Source organism: Colossoma macropomum, unplaced genomic scaffold (genome assembly GCF_904425465.1).
Source record: "Colossoma macropomum unplaced genomic scaffold, Colossoma_macropomum, whole genome shotgun sequence".
NCBI lineage: Eukaryota > Metazoa > Chordata > Actinopteri > Characiformes > Serrasalmidae > Colossoma > Colossoma macropomum.
The window spans coordinates 23,980,535-24,001,880 of NW_023494795.1; the positions used below are offsets into that span (position 1 = coordinate 23,980,535).

The 21,346-nt window shown below is 39.7% G+C and overlaps 1 protein-coding gene across 1 annotated transcript in view; it reads right to left on the reverse strand.

Annotated features, from left to right (window-relative positions):
- Positions 1 to 21,346, reverse strand: part of btbd7 (BTB (POZ) domain containing 7) — a 52,266-nt gene that overhangs the window by 8,469 nt on the left and 22,451 nt on the right. Inside the window, exons 3-9 of the mRNA XM_036581945.1 lie at positions 19,808 to 20,920; positions 7,955 to 8,163; positions 6,818 to 6,893; positions 4,715 to 4,875; positions 3,198 to 3,341; positions 2,773 to 2,962; positions 379 to 557 (exon numbers count right to left, since the gene is read on the reverse strand). Coding sequence (XP_036437838.1) covers positions 379 to 557; positions 2,773 to 2,962; positions 3,198 to 3,341; positions 4,715 to 4,875; positions 6,818 to 6,893; positions 7,955 to 8,163; positions 19,808 to 20,920 — 2,072 coding nt within the window. The remainder of the gene's footprint in view (positions 1 to 378; positions 558 to 2,772; positions 2,963 to 3,197; positions 3,342 to 4,714; positions 4,876 to 6,817; positions 6,894 to 7,954; positions 8,164 to 19,807; positions 20,921 to 21,346) is intronic.

Sequence of the window (21,346 nt, forward strand, 5' to 3'; positions counted from 1 at the left end):
CCCTATTAATAAAACATGAATGGAGTAAAATGTTCTGAAAGGTTTTTGCTTAGCAACTTACTGCATGCACAGATGCGAACAATATGTACATTATTACACAACTGCTCTACATTGCACTCTATGTTGAGTAATGCCACAATTTAAAGCATTTTCAGTGATGCTCCACATGATGTAGCAACTGGCAAGAAAACCACAACTGTGTCTGTCGTATTCGTGCCCTTCACGAATTTTCTTTAATAGCAATAATAACATAGCATACATTTAAATACATCATAGTGAATTTCAATCCCAGCATCCAAATAACCTACTGATTTTTCACCTGGGACTCAGTGGGAAGCACAGACTGTTTCCTGAGAACAAGGGTGTGAGATTTGTTACCTGGAGCAGTTCTGCAGCTCCATCAGGCAGGCCAAACTCCCTGAGCACGCGGATCTGCAGCTCGTAGCTGACTGTAGCGCCCTCACCGCAGTTCAGTGCGTACGCTCGCTGCACCTGATCTGTGTGCCGCAACTCCTGCAACCGACGAATCATTTCCTTCACCACTGCCAGCCTCGGAACTGATGGAGAGAAAGAAAGAAAGAAAGAAAGAAAGAAAGAAAAACAGACAGAAAGAAAGGATAGAAGAAGGAAATGAGAACAAAGAAAAGAGAGAGAGAGAGAGAGAGAGAGAGAGAGAGAGAGAAAAAAAAAGAAAGACAGAGCGAGATACAGTACTTTAATTGGCGTATTAACTTTCAGCTCTTCTGTTTAAACCGCTCCTTCTGTTTAAACCGCATAATGATGTCTGAAAATAAAACCAAAGTTCTAGACACAATGCAGCACAATGTGTATTTAGGGGAACAGCGGAGAAAGGAGAATTCGACCATGGCATAGAATGGACTTTCACAGACTTTCAGGGATTTGCAAGTTGCTTGAGATAACAACCAAATGTTGTTAATGACTTTACAAAAATGCACTGTTGGGTAAATGAAAAACAGACAGTGTATTAATGACTACCAAACAGTCAAAGTATTTTAGTTTCTTGCTGAAAGAGTGTGTTTTAGTTTGATGCTGAAATGAAGATTCACCACCTACAACCACCGCAAAGCTTGCCAGCTACCAAGGCCATTGTTTTCACCCACATGCCAAGCCCACAAAACATCTATAAAAAGCCTTGAACTATATCTTGCAAATCCTTTCACAGCAAATATCCTGTTTAATATGAAAATATCACCTGAAACACTGACTGAGGTCTTGGACAGCCTCAAAGGTAAATCCACAGCTATCAGTCTAACTCCTGCATAAAACTTAGCAAGCCTCACTTTCCTGTCAAATATGTACACCTTATTTCTTTCATGTGTCTGACTATGAAGTGCTCTCAACAGTGCATTGGCCAAGTGGAAACAGCAGGAGGTTCTGGCCATCTGGAAACCCCTAATTAACTCTCTGGACCTCTGAAAGTGGAAATCTGAAAGCCTCAACATTAGAATTTTACTGGGCGGCCCTAAAAATAAAAAGTTATGGTGTTACAATGTCCATTAAACAATGTCCTAAAAACAGGCAACATGAACGAGTGACAATGACAAAACCAAAATGTTACCATTATAATCAAAGAAGCTCTCTACACCAGTTGCGAGTGGCAGAACATGATCTTCAAAATGGAAGAGGAGAAATTTACCCATGAAGTGGAGAAAAGGGCGGATCCCTACAACCTTCAGGTAAACAATTTGTCAAAAAAGTAGCTATTTTCTGATGGGTCCATTATTTGTTTACATTTTGATCAGGCTACAACTTGGGCAAGAATCCTAACACTACATTCACCTACATCTGTAACACAATGTAACACACACACACACACACACACACACACACACACACACACACACAAAAAAATGCTCTGTACAAGAGCACCTGCCAAACGTAAATGCAAATCATTTTTAGGTAGGTTTCTTTCCGCAGTTCAAAATATATCTAGCGGCAACGACATAACACTATCTACTGATAATGACGCAAATTAACTGAACTCAGCAGTGGTATAAAATAAGGGTTCCCAATCCCCGTCCTGGTAACTCTTTGCTATTTACATTTTTGTGGTTCCTCTACACTACACACCTGACAGCCAACAAGGTACTTATTAATTAGTATTAATTAGTATTAATGTATTGACTCATGTGCTTGATAAAATAAAGCACAAGAATGTGCGTAGAGTTGGGTTGTTAGGACAGGACTGGGATTGGGAACCCCTGGTGTAAGGCATGCAGTCTATCAAGCAGTACTTAAACACTCGTATCACTATACTTACATACTGGGGATGATTCATCAAACTTGTCGTGTCTACGTGGCATACCAGCCTTTTATTGCAAATCATGCATTATTTAAAGTGGCCATATTTGACTTCCTCACATCTGTAATTTTAGCTTTGGTGGTCACGTGGAAAGCAGTGCAGTTTGTCACATTCTGTGGCGATGTGATATGGATATCCAGCATTAACTTGGTCAACTAACCAGCTATAATTTATTTTTAACATTTTCCATATATTATCAGCTACAATTTATGTGGCTTAAACAAGACAAAGCTTCTGAATACTAAAAAAAGAAACAAACATCTAAGTAACGAACAAATTAGTCACATCCAATTATTTGGAAAAGTCAATCAATTATAATAATAAAAAAAATGCAAACAAGGATATTTAGATAAAGCACTGTTACAGTGCGTGAGTTGCCACACACACCCTCCCTGAGGAGTAAAGGGGATCACTCATCACTGGAATAATTAAAAGCAAGCTCCACCCACCTGGTATTTCATTGGCCACAACTGAGGGCGGGGCTGTTTGGCTGCCAGCCAGCTGCTGGTGGTTGATCATGTGACAGCACTGGGGTACTGCATTATTGACCATGTAGAGCGTGTCAGGCACGTTGGACATGCGCACCATGCGCAACCTCACCAGATCAGTCTGCTCCACCATCATCTCATCTAAAACCGCCTAATATACACAAACACACAGACACAAAAACTTTCAGACGAGAGCTGATTTACAAATGGCTTCAAATTCCTCTTCTAAGTGGAAAAGTTGGTAGGTGGGTTTACAAACAAATCCACAGTTTGCTTAGCTTAACCGGTTTCTAACTACACTGCGTGGTTTCTTTCTGTGGGTGAGGATATGTTTGCTATAATGTATAATTGAGTGTACATGGGGGTGGATAGGCAGGAAAGGCTACCTTGGCCTCCTCCACGTAGGGGGAAAAGAGACGAGGGCGAACGTAGATTCCAGCACTCTTCTGCCTGAGCCAGGCATTGGCCTTGCCACCCTCAGCTGTGGGCAGCATGTCTGAAGGAGGCGTGCTGATCAGACCACGCTTCAGCTTTCAGGAGATAGAGCAGGAGAAGACAAGGTTAGCCCTTCACCAGATTAAAGAGAGGAATCTTTCATCCTGTTTTCTCTCAAAGAAAAGTTGTCAAAAGTTTTTTTTTTTTTTAAACTGTTACTTATGTCACCTTTATCCCACCTAAAACCATTTTATCAATTTCAGTGTGTAGAACCGGTGTGCTACCGTGTTCTATCACTATATACAACACGCATGAGGCTTTTTTACAAACTGCTTTTTGCTAACACTATATTTTGCACAACATCTTTCAACCTCATGTTCCTCAAAAGTGTGTTCCTTGGTATGAAGAGCAGGGGCTGTATTGCAGAAACTTTCCATGCTTAGTCCTAAGTTAAGATCAGACAGACTCACGGTAAAAATTAATTAATTAATTAATTAATTAATTCACATTACAGAAGCAAATTAAATCTTAATTTAGGAATGATCTTATATTACAGTATCTTTTCTCAAGATAGAACACTTACGCACCTTTTCTCAAGATAGAACACTTACGCACAGCTGTATTTTTTATTATTTTGATTACACAAGTTAGCTAACTAGACAGCTACTTTTGTAAAAAAAAGTCAAAACAAAACAAAGTGCGATGAAGAAGTTGGAAAAAGTTTAAGCCAGCATAGAAGCCATGCTAATGCTCCAAACACACTGCCATGTGTTTAACTGTCTCCTCATTATTCACAAACATTGTTGCAATATTGTATTGTCATTTTCATTAACATTAACACACACAGGTAATGAGTCTGTAAGAATAAATGTAACATCATGCTATTTACAGCGAGTTACACTGCTTGCCACAGTCGCCTGAAACAATAACGTTGCATTTTAGTAGAATAGCTAACAGTAGAAACATAAGGTTGAAACACAATCTGGGGTTGTCCTAAAGATAGGACACTATTTAGGAAATTTGTTTAATTTTGTAATATTCTTATCTGGAGGAAGGATAAGACTTCCTAAGTGAATTGTCATGGAGACTAAAACGATAAGATTTGAGAGTCACAATGTTTATGTTATACAACCCCTGGTCTTGCTTAAATAATGCTTTTTCACTTTTCTTCTCCAAACTATGGTTAAAAGGACATACGGAAACATCTCTGGCCCAGAGGTGATTTACACACCTTCGGTGCTTAAATAGAACAATGGGATAACATGCCAAACACTATTCAAAAGGTAGCATTCTGTCAGTTGTTTCTTTAGTTGTACAGTTCTTGCCCAGAGAAATGACAGTACCTAAACATTATTTTTTATTTAGGGCAATATTGGAAACAGTCAAATAAAACATGATCATTTGTATAAAAAGCACTGCAAAAAGCTAGGGGTCTCCAAACACTTGAAAGGTTCCGTAAGTCGCTCACAGTGTCTGAGAGAACCTCGCTGTTGATGGGCAGAATGTGCTCAGTGCGGACACAGGGCAGAAGAGGAGACAGAATCTCCCTCAGTTCCTCCAGGTCCAGATCTCTCCTCTTCACTCCGCGCTTATTCACGCTATGTGCTGTGCCACTCAGCAAGTTGGGCTCTGAAATACATGTGCATATACAGGCACACACTCAGATTAGAATGAATGTGAACAGTTCACAGAAACAAAAGTGCCTTCCAGCTCTCAACTTTCTAAACTAACAGCACAGACTGGAGAATGAGGGTGGAGAGTGAAGGGTTCCAGAGGATTACTGGTATCAATATCCTGCTCTATCTGCCGCTTTTGTGCCCTTGAGCAAGGCACTTCAGTTCCAACTGCTTCAGGAGGGCTGCTCTCTGAAACCAATCTCTGAAGCTCCATCAATTTATATGCCTGCAGGTCTATCTGCAGTAGAGGTCATCTATGCATTTTATATAATTTTTTGGTAAAGCAACCCGATACAGATGAAAAGGAGTTCTTTGTTCTCTTGTCTGGTTTATTCATCTAAGCTTTTAAGTATTTATTCAGGACTCCTGTATGACTTACACATCAAACAATGATTTTATGAGCAAATACAACAGCTCTCAGAGTACCATACGATTTCTTTTCACCGATACACTATATGTCCAAAAACATCCAGATACTGGTTCTAATTAGTGAACTCAATACTTTGATGTGCACCTGTTGCTGAACCAGGCATTCAACTGCACACACAGCTTAGTCTGTGTACAATGTCCATAGAAAACCATTACAAACAGAATGGAATGCTCAAATCATGCAAATGCCACCTGCATCCTAACTGGGTAAATGTTGGATTAGCTGGATTAATCTGCATAAAGTTCAGCTCCATTTACTTTTTTTGATGCAATCTCTGAAATCCGGTCAAGTGAGACCAATTTTGTACTGTGCAGTCATGTCTGATGGAGCCGATGTTTCCGGTTGAAAATAAATGGGATCCATTATGTAGGTGTAATGTAAATGCAGCATAAGGTCATCATGCTCAATACCAAGCGTCAGCCAGAGGTGTATAAAGCCCCCTAGTATTGGGCTGTGGAGCAATGTAGCCATGTTTTCTGCAGTGAAGCTTCATCCAGTACGTTTAGAATGAGTTGGAGTGGCATTTGTGATCTAGAATTAATCATTTAACATTAGCACCTGAACTCACGTATGCTCTCTTGGCTGAATGCAATCAAATATTTACTACAATGTTCCAACATCTTGTTTAAGCCTTGCCAGAAGAGTAGAGGCTGTTACTGCAGCAAAGAGGGACAAATTCCTTACTAATACCCTTGATTTCAAAAAGTTGAGATGAGCAGGTGTCTACAAACTTTTGAACATATAGAGTAAATATCCTAGCTTTTCTATGGTTATTGGCATCTTACTACGCAGCAGTGTGGGCCCATTTCTAAGCATGTAGGGAGCTATGACGATGATGATGACGATGATTATTATTATTAATATCATCATCATTATTATTATTATCAGTAGTAGTAGTAGAAGTAGTACTGACAGAAGTAGTAATGATATTACTTTTTATTATTACTTAATCAAACCTCTATTGGCCAATCATACTTTCTTTTTCCTCACAAGTGCAGAACATTTTCCTCTATGTACAAGGTCTCTATGTTTGAAAATATTAGATAATATAATATATACTATTATACACTTTATGAAGATCACATAGGCAAGACTCTTAATGCTACTTTCCGGTCTCCAGTTGCTCTGGATTAGAGTGTCTATTAATGCTATAGAAGGTTACAATTATGTCTGATTACAATTATGTCTAATTATATCTACATAAAAATAAATCAGGGATCAGGATCAGGGAACCTGCTTTATACTCAACACACTTCATATATGAATTATAGGGTTAACTTAAAGAGCCTATATCATGAAAACCTTTTCCTTGCTTTTAATTTGATTAAACACTTTTGATCTAGAATATAAGAAGTTTCAAATGGCTACATTCACTCCTCAATCTAGTCGATTCATACATGGAAACTAAGAAAAACACAGGCATATCCTTAAAACCAAGTGGTCACAATAAAAACTCTGCTCCTACCCCGATCAGCCATCCTCTTGATGAGCTGGTTTTCTCCCCACTTCACTACATACTTGAGGATGTCCTGCTCGCTGGCCTGTGGGAGGCAGAGAAGAGCAGACAGATTTGGTTCACACTTTGGCTCTGTCTGTACTGCTGACGCCGACCAGTGCCAGCTACACCTTGTCCAGCACACGGAATGCAGCATTTCATCTGCTTTGTACTTCACAACTCAAAATAGGTCATTCAAGCTACTGCAACTGCTAAAAGCCTTTTCAACATTTTGCTGTTGGACAAAGGTGATCTTTCATTTCATTCAAAATGAACTTAGCCGTTGAGAAAATTGATAACTTCAGCAAGGAGTTTCTTGCCTATTTTCTCTCTATTCTATTCAGCTACAAGTGTTGAAATGATTTCCTCCTTTACAGCATTAAGACATTGTGGCAAACAATCACCAAACTGTCCACTGCCATGGCAAGCAGACCCGTAAAACTGTCCACTCATGTTTATGTTTTCTCTCAGACACCAGACGGACTAGATGACTACATCAGTGTCAGAGTTAAGGGCTCTACTCCTTCTGCTGGAGAACATACTGCCCAGCAAAGCTGACTGAGAAGAGTTAAGAGGCCATCTGATACAGCTGACTCATATGTGCCTGCAAAGAAAAAAAAACCTGCAGACTCTGAGGGCAAGAGTCCCTATTCAGCAGAGGCAGGAAAACAACCTGACACTGACACACTGCTGCCCCGAACAGAAGGAGCTGCAGAGGCAGAGGAAAAGGTTTGTAGATGGAATGAGGTCAAGGTTAAAACAGCAAGAGAGACTAGCGCATATTATGCTGAATCACGCTCTCATGCTTCTGACAGAAAGGCTGGAATTTATTTTTGAAGGCAGAAATGAAATAGAAAAAGATGCTGTCAGAGATTTGTGTCAATACGCTGCGAAATTCAATATAGCATGCGAGAAATATCTATAACGATATTTTCTTGGACCTGAAGGAAAGAGATGTTGCGATAAATCTTCACTAAAGGGAGTCATAATCATTCATATACTACAACAAGATGCAGCATCTGAGTAACATTTTGTCTTTCATGACTAATTTGTTAACACATAATACATTACTGGTGTGCATAACCTCATGTGTACAACAGTACTCACCTGTAGATAATCAGACTGGATGGCACTGAGCAGGTGCTCTTTGCTCAGGTCGTAGAGGACATCCGATGTCATGACCTGGCTGAACTCCTCGCACAAGAAGTGCATTGCCTGCCGATGGACCCACTTCGAGCCATAGGGCTGTGAGCTCCACTTAAGGATGGCCACCACAGAGTCCAGCGAGATGCTCTCCACCACAATGTCCTCACAGCCTGCAGGGACGTCACATAAGCATGTTAAACGTTGTTTCACTCTACAGTGCTAAATGCTGTTGTGCAGCTGTGTTGAAAACCAAGTTTTAATACTACGATTACAAATAATAATAACAGAAGAAGAACAAGAACAACAACTTTATGTAAATTAAAAGCTACACAAAAAGCAAAAAAATAAATAGGAGTAATAGACAAAAACAACAAGAGAGTAAAACTTTGATTTAAAAGTTAAAAAAAAAGAATCAGTGAGAAATTGAAAAGACAACAGGAGAAAAAAAAAGAGAAAATATTCTATAAATTAAAAGTATAAAAATCTTAAACTAAACCAAAGTAAACTACACAATAAAAACAGATTTATACAACACAATGTCAACAGACTTCGAGACCTAATGGTGTGTTGATTCTTGTCGACCGCTGAGAGTCACTGTATCTTACTGAGTCACTGACTGAATGAGTGACTGATCTGCCCCGACTTGTTGAATTGCGTATGCACAATTGACACTGAGACGAACAGTAGGTGGTGCTACACACTTAATTAAATGAAGCCATGTCATCCCATTACTCATCCTCTATTCATCTACAGCTAATACAAAAATACCAATAGAGCAGAAACACTACAACACTGGGTCTTACAAAAATAACAAAATCTCTAACAGGTGCAGTAACGCAAAGGTGAGGTAAGCTCAGGCTGTCCGTCACTTGAACATTCTTATTTTGCAATATAAGCAGCACTATTGAGCAATTTTTCATTCTTTCAGGCGAGGATAAAACACCAGTATAAATCCACTAATTGCACTAGAATGTAAATTAGAGTAATACTTGGGTTGATTTTTAGAATCATCACATAGCAAACGCAAACTATATCTGTCAACATGGTTTCAAATGTTTAAAATGTAAAATGCATAATGATCGACAGCAGCGTCTCTCTGGCAATGTAAACAAACAATCTCGCGCCAGTGGCAGTGGAACGAGAGCCCGCCCCGCAGGAAAACAGATCACTTCACTCTTCTCGACAGCTCTCTGAAAAAAGTGAAAAATGGAGAACAACCTGTCTAATGGTCATTTGAGAGATCTAATTACAATTTGCAGCTAATGTTCAAGAACGCTTTTATCTTATGATGGCTAAGTCAAAAAATACACAAATAAATAATACAGCAAACACTTGAATGACAAGTGCCTTGCAGCTGATGGTGCAAAACTATACTTTTTTTTTTATAATTCTTCACTATTTGAAACACCACATCAGCCTAGTTAACAAGACAGCACTAACGATTGTCCTCTAAGACAGCCTTCAGAGTTTAGTCAGTTTAGATAGTTTGCGATCTCTAGCTGCCAAAGCTCTGAGGAGCTTTCCTGCTACAGCCAATGGAGGCGATGTGTCAGCTTTTCATAGAAAAACAGGTCCTATTGCACTGGGAATAAAAGTCTCTCTCTCTCTCTCATACACAAACATACACTCCAGTCTCACACACGTTCATGGTGTGCAACTCTTAAGCACAAGGCCTCATTTAAGAGGCTGAAATAACAAACAGCAACAGCATAAATAAATCAGTCAAAAGACTTTCTGGCTCCCTGTCTCAAGGAGGAACTCTAAGTAGGAGATGGCTGCTGCCAAAAAAGAGCTAAAGCAGAGCGCTGACGGCTGGGAACTAATGAAAATGTCACTTCAGTGATGGGGTGCAAGAGCACCTGAGGACGGCTGGCTCCTTTCTTATGGGGAGAGGAAGCTGAAGAGTATGACTGCTGCTGCTTTTACCATGCGCCAGCATAGACACACTACCAGCAGGAGCTCAGAGCAAAATATTAGAACCTTTTGAAATTGTAAACAGACTGAGGTCATGTTTTCATACTTAAATAAGCACACATAGGACAGGCAGAGTAAGCATAAACAAATCCTTAGCCAAGGGCATTCGGATGCCCAGCTCAGTAGAAGACTTGATCTCTCCAGGGCGAAGTCGGAGCTGATATCATCAGCATGTCAGTGGCACTTAGTGGATTCTCCTAACACTCATTTCCTTCTCTTATCTGTCTATCACTTTTGGCATCGCTCATAAACAAAGTCACTAGTGCAGTGAAACCTAAAAAGAGACCTTCAGTGTTACTGCTGTAGAAAAGACGCAATGGATATCAAAAATCAGACAGAAACTAAAAGGTGGCTAAAATGGCAAACAATGTAATACCCTAATTGCTTTTCTAAGTATACATGTGGTATGTACCACAATGCTTCATTTTCAGAATATAACAAAATGCCCCAGCAAAACAGAACCCCACATTTACAACGAGTACAATCAGTGTCAGCAATAAACTATTTAACAAAGAATCAAATAAAATATATTGGGATAATGCAGTGATACACTGAAACTAAAATTCCTGGCTGATACCAAAACCAAAATTTAGGGCACATTGGGACAAGAACTAAAACTAAAAACTCAAAAGATTGCTGACAAATTAAAATATTTGAAAAAATAAACATACTAAAATTATTACAGGTTGTAGGCTTCAACAGCAAACTAAAGCTAAAGGTGGCGTCGGCACGCTAGCCGTGACTTCTCTTTTTGCTTCTGTCAAGTTGTGTTTTCAAATAGTGAATCAAACCTGCAGTGGAGAAGTTCTTGGGTGATGAACCTCCTCTTGATACGTGGCATAAACAGCGATTACATATCACTTATGTAATGTCTCATGAAATAGATCCACACAGTTGACATTTTCACTGTTGACCTGCTGCTGCTCTTTTTGAATACGTCTGAGCTGCCCAGTACAGGGAAATAAAGGAAACGTTTTCATTCAATTTAAAATTATTTGTTGAAGTCTGTCTGAGGTCTATTTAATCTTTTTTTCAGTCAAAAGTTTTGGCCTTTTTATGTCTTTCAGCCAAAAAAAATCTCAAGAGCATTTTTTACACTCCTCTGAGTGTGAAGCCAGCCACTACATGTTTTCAAACTCCTGCTAATGCAACGACACTGGACGGCTCAACACGCTTGGAGGAGAGCACTAACTGTAAGCTGTTATGTTAGGTAACAGATGCCCATGTTGGCTAGCACTGGGCCGAGCCATAGGTGGAGAGGGAGGGCCATCCTACCCATCCAGACAGAGTGATGCCTCTCCTGGACTTTCAGTAACAGATGGCTGTGGCATCACCATTTTTGGTAGCAAAAATGTTGGTGCATACCTAGCATAAGGGCCTGACACCCAGTCAGCTACTTGTTATATGCAGAGTATCTAGTTATGTAGTACGATGCATTTGTTATTGTTTTCAGGTTCTCTGTAGATCATCTAAATCTGTCTTTATAATATATGTAGCTGATCAGTGTTCCAGAAGTACTTACTCACTAGGGCTGTCAAAATAAAATTCAAAATTCATGTATCTGTCAAACTCACTGAAGAAAAAAAAAATCTAAACGTAGAAAATGTCCATTAGAATTATGAAAGCCTCTGCTGTGGCTGTGGCTCCTGGTAGATTGCAGGCCAGGAATTAGTAACATGCACAGAAGAACATGCCATTGAATGGTCTGCACTGCTCTAAGCCAGTGCTCCAAACATGGATGCTTTGTTGTGCAAGCTAATAATCCTGTAGATACACGGTTTCACTCAGGCATTCACTCACTGTTTAAGCTTGTAATGACAGGGTATCGCTAGTCTGGGGGGATTTCATGGAAGTCATTATCAAAAATTTTTTCAAAAATAGCCCCATGCCCCCTTTATCAACAACCATTTTGTGAGTCCAGGCTGAGAACAACTGGCTTATAACACTGCAGGATTTTAGGGATGCTTGATACGTATTGAGAATCTATTTATGGATCTAGGAAGATACCTTGTCTTAAAAAAAAAATGCCGTTTACTGCAGTTGTTGCTGATGCTGGTTTTGTCATTTACAGACTCAAAGTATGTACTGAGAGATTAAATATATTCAACTAACAAAACATGAGGAAAACTCCAATTAAATCTGAGTCCAGCTGACAGCCCTAACAGACATGATAAATTCAAAAAAGTATACTGTGCCATAATTTAACACATCGCTATAATCACCCACCCCTAAAATAAACAGAAGAAAATTTGCCCTTTCAGAAACAGTCTGAAATCTAGGCCATTATCATGGAAACGAAGTAAAACTACAAAGCTATGTGTTACCCAACAAAGCATAAGCTCAGTGTGTACAATTCCTCTGAGGGGTGATCATGATTGAAGAAAAAGCCAGAAAACAACATGGGAAGTGTTCTCTGCTACTTCCTGATCATTAGTCTGATGTCACACAGCAGATTTTCCTCTGTGGTCAGGAGACACAGTTCTCATTAGTGGGTTGAGTCGATGCCTGAGAGACTTCACTTTAGATTTTGTCACCAAGTTGCGGCTAGCTAGAGCGGCCTGATGAACGAACACGTGAGCGGCCAGCAGATGAGCCTCTGCTCAGCTACATAAGTATGGCTGAACTGAGAACAGGACAAAAATAACTGCATTCTACTACATGCCTTGGGAAAAACAAGGGATACAAACAATAAAATCACATTAAAATGCATGAAGGAGGAAGAAAATTTGCTGAAGGTTCTCAGAATTAAGCATTCAAAGCAACATTTGCAAATCTGAAAAAAAAGAAAAAAGATCTGATACAGGCTTTTGTTTTGTGTCAATAACTTGGTCTAGCGAGGGGAAGTGAAGTCACCACTCAAGGTCACGTAAAACAGCAAATGGAAGTGCAGAGCTCATTTTACAGCTGAAGCAGAATTAAGGCTCTGTTGTATGGTGAGCAAGAAAGTGAGAAGAAATATGAGAAATATGAAAAAGAGAGAGTGTGTGAGAGAGAGATAAATGCACATATGCTGGAGGGATGTTTAGTGGCACAAAGATAAAAAAAGACCAAGAGAAAGACAAGCAGAGTGCAATAAGATGCCTGTACTGTGTTTTTTGGGTGTATGCGGGAGAAAGACACAATGACAGAATAAAGAAAAATGATGAGGAAGAAAAACTAATTTCTTCCACAGTTTCATGCAGACTTTATTTTGGTGATGAGATCCAGATAGAAATGATCAAATTCTAGCATTAGGTACAAATATCCCCAAAGTCTCTATGGTCCCTTAGATGGGGTAGAGCAAATGTTAAGGTAGTTACTCAAAAAAAAGTAATTCATTACAAATTACTAATTACTACTCTCAAACTGCTCTTGGATTATTTTACTAATTACTTTTGGGAAAAACAAATCTCACTATTCTTCACTTTACTTTTGCATTACTCCCTAAAACCAAACAAATCTGTAACAACTCTAAAATAAAAGAGAAAACGCTGTAGTCCTTTAGTACTTTATTTAGAACAAAACAGCCAATCACAGTAAACATAATTTAAAGGCATGTCAGTATCCCTGACTAATCCCTGTCTATGAACAAGACAGCCAGTTATGCTGATTAAAATTATGAACAAATGCTGTTAGACCCAGAAACTAGCTTGCAGAGACAGTTTCTGTGCCTCAAAATAAAATCTTTATGGAAAAAATGCAAAGCTTCTAGTGATGTTTTTCAATTCAGGCCTGTTTAGGTGAGCCTGAGGCAATCTGGGAAAAACAAATCTTACTATTCTTCACTTTACTTTTGCGTTACTCTCTAAAACCAAACAAATCTGTAACAACTCTAAAATAAAAGGGAAAACGCTGTAGTCCCTTAGTACTTTATTTAGAACGAAACAGCCAATCACAGTAAACATACAGTTCTTCAGCATGAGGATTTTTAGCTGTGGAGTTTTCATTAGCATAATTAGATGCTTCAACAGATTGACTGCTGAGTTTTGTCACACTCACAACTAACGTTACGTAGTTAGCTGTTGCAGGTAGTACACACACACACAAACGCACACGCAATATGTACACAGTGGGGTCCAAAAGTCTACATGCATCAGAACTCCACTTTGTATGACTGTGCTGCATCACCTTCTCAGCCTGGTAGCAGGGCCTATGTTCCTTTCATCTTTGATTCACTTGTATGAAATGGTCCATAACAAGCTAAGGTATTGTGAGTAAGTCTTAAATCATTCAGCAACCTTCAGCACAAAAAGATTTAAAAGCGCAGTCACAAAGAGGACGTTCTTAATTTAATGAGATGATAACACCATCACCTTACTATTCTCTCCAAGCACAGAGAATTTGGAATGGATATTTTCTGGATTATTGAACACGTTCAGATTGCCCAACTTTGCAGGAATTATGAAATATAAGTCAGCAGCATCTACTGTGCATAGTCCAATAGCAAAAAGAATACCAGACTATAGGAATTTCTATAGTCTGGGAAAAGTACTCTGTGTGCAAATTCTCCTTTTATCATAAGTACAGATGGCTTTCTTAAACAGAGGTACTGAATTTTTAATGTGCTGCTACAATTTTAAGAACAACAAAAAAGAAAATGCACTGTCTCGCATTACCTTAAACATGCAGTGAGCAGAATTTTTACTGTAGCAACAAAGACCACAACAAATAAGTTGCTACTCCTGCTCTAGGACCCATCACTTCACCTGCCCATTGCATACGGCCTATATTTTGTAAATTTATGTTTGAATTTTATTACTTTTTTCAATGAAATTCTGCAACAATAAAGAACAGTACTTTTGCATTGCACCAAAGTAATGATAGAGCCAAAGGGGTAATGACGGCCTCTTTAAGATGTTTGCCAAAGTACCTCCTCATGTTTTAAAAGAATCAGTGCCAGAACTGGATTCGTCCAGCACAGTACCAACAATTAAGGGCTTTTCCACCAAGCAGTGCTATACAGTATGATATGGTCACAAAACCATGAGAATACATTTTGTCTGCATCTACTATATTTTGCTAAGTGACCCAACATCATTTTTTAATACCAGCAATGAATTTGATTCTGCAGTATCAAGAGTACAGAATTAGGACATGTGTGGCCCTACAAATAGTGCAGACTAGAGATGAGTAAGAATGTTCTGGTATTTAAATATTTATGCAAAGTTAAAAAAAAATACAATTAGAATTTTTGATAGGCAAATTAGCTTGTCACTAAGGTTCTATATAATTTTCACAAGAACTATGAGATATCTGAACTCTACACTCCACCAGAGGACAGTGTAGCACCTGCACCTTACACTTGAGTTTTTAACCCTCTGGGGTCTAAGCACATTTTCTTTATTTTTGCATATCTTCTTAAATGCACCTACAAAGGTAAATACTTGCACATAACATAATGTTTCATATCAAAATCTTCCACTATCTTTGTTTCTACTTTCCAAAACCGCTGCAGTAACTTCAGTCGCTCTAAACCCTTTGCCCTTTGTCCTAATGTCAACTGAACGAAGGGTTTCCGACATGATGGGTCAGTGATTTTCTGAGTGTCCACTTGTCAGTTTTCGAACAAAATGTGGACGAATCCACTAATTACACATGGTGAGAGGCAGATGATGTGTTTCATAACCTCTCTTCATAGCCTTACAAATCCGAATGGGAGTCACATACGATCTCGTTATAAAACGGAATTGAAAAGGGCGACTCTACAGATTCAGCAAGTGTTTGAACCGTATTTCTGCATTGTATTATCGCAAATATATACAGAGAGAAATATATAGAGAGACATCGAATTTGATGCACAGGCACATGCCCATCCCTAGGGCAGATCACTGACTGATCAAACGCTATTGTCACTCAAGTCAGACATTATGGAAAAAAAACATCTAGTAGGCCAGAATTGCAAGTAAGTCTGAACAGACAACAAAGAACCTGTAGTGCCAAAATAAAAAAATACTAAAAAAAAAAACTTAAATATAATAATAATAATAATAATAATAATAATAGCACAATGTATGGTGGAAAGGTGATTAATAGTTGACCAAAATACAGCCAAGGTTGTGCTCTCAGCACCAACAGTGCAAAAAGTCTGTTCAAAATCAGTTTTTTGAAAGTCAAAGATGAAAAGAACAAGAAGTTTGTCAAAACACTCAATAAATTCAGACACAGGAGAATACTGGTGAAGTTTTTTATAATAAGAATGTTGTCTTTCCCTGGCCAACATATTAGTTATGTCTTACCTACTTCCATGGTATGACTGCTGACTTAGTGTTAAATGACTGTCATTGCTCCATTTCATAGAGGTCAAAACCTCCTTTTATTTCCCACAGGACGCCAACAACACACAAGCACTTAAATTGCCTTTCGCTGTATGAATGGCAGAGTTTGGAGCTGAAGACGCATTTCACCTGGGCTTTTCTGGGACTAATAGTGGACTGAGATAGCTTAACAATTCATATCTTACATATCTACATCAATAACTTATTGCACAATTATAGTCTTTCACAGTGACCTTGACTGATGTTAGACTGCAGGACTAATTTCAGTAAGTAAGGCAACTCTCCTGAATCTATGAGGAGACCTCCCAGCAGAGTGACTTGCATGTGTGACTGATAAGGTCTCTGTGAGTAACTGAGAAAAGCTATGAAGTTATTAACTAGAACTTGATGGTAGGATGAGTACTGGCAGATATTATATACATGGCTGATGGGGCTCTCAACAGGAAGGCTGGTGTGGAAGGCTCTAGTGAAAACCTCCTGAGCTCATCACTGGGCTATGCTGACAGAGCTGCATCTGATCGCTATCCATTACAAATCAAAGCTTACCAACAGGTCATGTGGATCAGCTGACATGGACAAACTGAATCCTGAGGCATTAAAGCTCAGAATACCAAGCTTACTTACTCCAATTTCAGCACTTTAAAAAGGAGAATCGATTGTATTGTGCAGGAAATGAATATAAACACCCTCCAAAAACAACGCTTATGTAGAAAGTTATACGAAGTTCAGGACTATAAGATGTCGATCACATATGTTTTTTTGAAGACAAAAAGTGTGTGAAACAACTTGTATTCTATCTGTGTCAAATTACTATCAATTTGGACCTGACCGATAAATCACTTGGTCCATAAGATCGGCCCACGCTTAACTCCTGGGGGCTGTGTGATTTTTGACTATAGCACTGATATTGTAATCATATTGTATCGGCAAATAATTCCTTTAAAAAAAAGAGAATACGGGAATCGGACAGATGTTTTGATCTGACTAATATTTCAAATTAATAATTGATGTATTTATTGTACTCGACAAGTACAGAATATTTACATTATGCTAAACTACACTGCTAAAATGTCTGTAGTAAAATAAATTGTATTTATTTTACCGCATTTGCAACCCTAAAGAAATGACTGCTACCTCTCTCTGTAATGCTAATCCTAGGATCTAGTCCCAAGTGTTACATATTATAAATGGCTATGCTTAGGCAAATGTGCACTTAAATAATTGGATATTGACACAATTTCCACATTCCTAATAAGTGGTTCCAAGAATTTTTAGCTGTTTAAAAATCTGTAATTGTCTCAAAATTTTCATTTATCCTTTACTAAACTGCATTAAACTGCATCATACATTTGCAGTGGGCCTTTTCATTCACACAGTTCTTAAAACAAATTAACTCTGGTAATGGTAGGTGCTGTAAGCATCACTGTGACTACATACAGATGTCCACATTGCATATAACTTCTCTAGTTACCACTGAAAGGAATTATTTCTCCGTCGATAGTCCATTTTGTGAAATCACTGATCTGGGACGCAGAATCAATTCCTTTACCATGGAACAATCAATAGCAGTGGAAGGCAAAAAATGAAGGAGGAAATTGAACAGCAATTTGAGAGGGCTGATCAATCCTCCAAGGCAGACTTCCACAACACCCGTGACATTTCAATGAGAGGTCTTTCAGCGTTTTCAACGCAAAGCTCTACTGGAAACAGTCAACCTACTTGCTTCTCTAGAACCCACTCCAAAAATCCATAAATTACATAACTGTTATAATCACTTATCTGTCAGTATGAGGCTGGTGTAACACTACTTTCATCTTCTAAAATAGAAAAATTCAAATCCAGAATGTATGAATAAGCAATAGGAATAGAAAAGAGAGGAGTGGTTAGAGTGTTTTGGAGCACATATGGGAATACCTCACCAGCATTAATCACAATACGGAGCAAATACACTGCAAACACTCCACCCTCCTGAAAACCTTCCCTTCCGACAGCTTGTGAATTAATTAGGCAGTAAACAAAGCCTGAAGTGTAGGCGTGAGACCACAGAGAGAAAGACAGAATGAAGGTGGGAAGGAGAGAGAAAACTTGAGAAAAATAAGGAGGGAGATTGCAAGATTAAATGCTATACTTTTTCCCCCCCAGTGTAATATACTGCAGGTTGTCCTTTTATGAAGGAAACCTAGAAAATTACCGTAAGTTTAATAACATTTTGGACTAGAAGCATGCAATTCTAATATTCGAGCGTTCGCAAGAGCTCTTAACTGCGGGGAACAGACTTAGGCCAGCGTTAACATAGGGCTGTAGGTTTATCATTTTAGGTTACAGCGCCGGTGTAGTGCAAAAAATGAATACTATGCAAAGGAGTACATGTAAGTGACAGAGTGTTTGAGTATGTGAGTGAGTTACAAGCCAGTTCTATGAGATTTGTTTTGTTTAAAAATAGCCAAGGGAAATCAGTAGGTTTACTTGTTGGATGAGTAACTGAGGCTGCCCCTTCAGATGAGCTAATGAACACTACAGCTAACAGTACAATGCTGGTTGCTGTTGAAGACTCTGGTCATCTTCTACAGATTAACATGGGAGTTTGTCAGACAAGCATCTTTCACTGTTTCAATTTTCAGGCTTCGCATCATTTACACATGCAGGCCATACATGGCATTTTACCAGGATGCACACATTCATACATGCCTTGGACATCCCAGGTGACGTTCTCAGCATGAATAGACAACAGCTCCTTCATTTCCGAATCATATATGAAAAATATATGAAAAAAATACATCTCTGAAAACTCAACAGTAAAACACAGACATTTTGCTTTGCTGGCCAAGCTGTTGCACAGAAGAAGCCCTGCATGCCTGCAGGGTAGATTTTTGCCAATTCCCTCTAGAATTATGTACAAAATACACTCCCCTCAAAACTAAAAATTCAACTGTCAAAAAACTGCAATCACAGAAAATGTTCAGCTTTGCCTGCTGTAATCTAGACATCTCTGTATCACCCAGTAATGCATTGGCTTCTGTTCACACAAGAACCCTCTTGGTCATTTCTCCAGTATCGTACACAGCTTCGTACAGGTAAATTGCCATGTCAACTTTACCATGGGTTTGACTCCATGTTGTGTTCAGGCTTGACCCTTTCCCATTCAATTACCATCAAATTTATCAATGAAAATGCATGTGTGAAAGGGGCTTTAGAATAGGTAGCCTTGGTACAGCCACACTACCTCTGATTTATCAATCATGTACTTAACAACAAATCCTTGGCAACACGTTAACATTAAGGCAATCAAATTTCAGAATAGCTAAGTGTGATATTCACAAATACAAGTGAAATACCTGTGTATATCCCTAGTGTGGACCTGAGAGAATAGCTATTGAAAAACACTGGACTATGTCTTATTAATGGGAGTAAGGTAAAGATTTTTTTGTATCTTTTCTAGTATAAGGCTGTGGGCATATGGTAGAGAGGTAGTGAGAGAGAGGGAAAGCACTTGGGGGAAAAAAGGAGGAGTAACAGAGTGAGAAAGGAGAGCAAAACAAAATACTGATAACAAGCATAAACCTAAAAAAGAGAGATAAAGACGCACCCTGAGCCAGCATACTGAACTCCAGAAACAGAGCGATGTGGTACAGCTCCATGGCCTCTTCGGCTCGACTCATGCTGCCTCTTCCTGCCACCAAAGCCTGCACCTCCCCCAGACTCCCTGCTGACGGACTCCCGCGCAGCACTAAGGACAGGTCCACTGCGTCGGTGTACATACAGTGCAGGATGACGCAGGCGTACTTCTTTGGGATGATGGACTCATCCAGGATGATGCGAGTGGGTGTTTGCAGCGTTCTCTCTGTGATCTCCTCTCCGGTACGGATGCGTCGCTGCAGCAGGTTGCGGAAGAAGGGTGAGCGGGCCGAAAGTATTGCCTTGTGGGCCCTCAGCTCCTCTTCTGGAGCGCTGTGGCTTGAGCTACTGGTGCTGGGAGGAGGCCCGCTGGCACCGAATGGCTCCACCAGCTCAGACTCGGAGGAAAAGCTGAGCAGAGAGTCATAGTAACACATGTGCTCGCACAAGTAGCGCATATCTGCTTCCAAAGAGTTGGGTGTCCCGAATTCCTCACTCAGCCGCACAAGGACGTCTATGTTCTGCAGCCGTGTGTCCTCTGCGCCCAGCTCACCAGTATAGAGGTAATGCAGCAGTGAGGAGAACATGGCTGCATCCATCCCTGCCGTACCAACATCCAGCAGCACCTCAGCACCATAGCCTGGAGATGAGGACAGGAGTGTCTTGAAGAACGGACAGCGAGCTGCCAGGATGGCGCGATGTGCTGGGAAGCATGTGTCCTGGAAGATCAGGTCCACATCTGTGCAGTATTTGTGCTGGTACAGGGCAGCCAGGTCCTGCTGCAATGTTCTGGCCTCAGGCCGGGCCAGGCCGGCCTGCACGCTGAGCTCCTTCAGAGCAGCCGTGCCTTCATATTCCTCCACTAGGGCGTTAACATCTCGCACGTCCCAGCCGGAGAGCAACTCGCGCATCTGCCGTGCATGGTCTGCCGAGCGGCTGGACTTGCGGCGCTTGATGAACCTCCTCTTGAGGGTCGCCAGGCCGGAGCTCTTCTTCTTTTTGTCCTGAGGTTTCTCAACACCATGCTCCAGGCTGTAGAGCTTTGACTCGCCGCCATAACCCTGCGAGGGTGCATAGGATGTCCCTATATAGTGTGATAAAGATACAAATGAAAAGAATTATATGCACTGTATCAAAAACAAGTATAGATTGAAATGCTTCTGGCAAGGTACTTTTAGGCTGTGGTAGGCCAATTTTTATTTACCACTGTTTTACAGTTATCAACATTATATATAAAAATATGCACGTTTCTCTACACTGCATCATTTCACATCAAACTATTTTGAATGACTTGTTTACATTTCAACAGTTAAATAACACAGAATTAAAAATCAGCAGAATTCCCCTTAAACAGTACTTTTGTATTGCACAAAAAAAAAGACACTAACTAAACTGCAGACCTGCTCTTAAATTGCAGCATCTTTAAAATGACTAGTTGTATGATTAGACAAAATGTCTGTCTCTGAGTGCAACTATAAACTATATGACAGAGGTGGACAATAAAGCAATA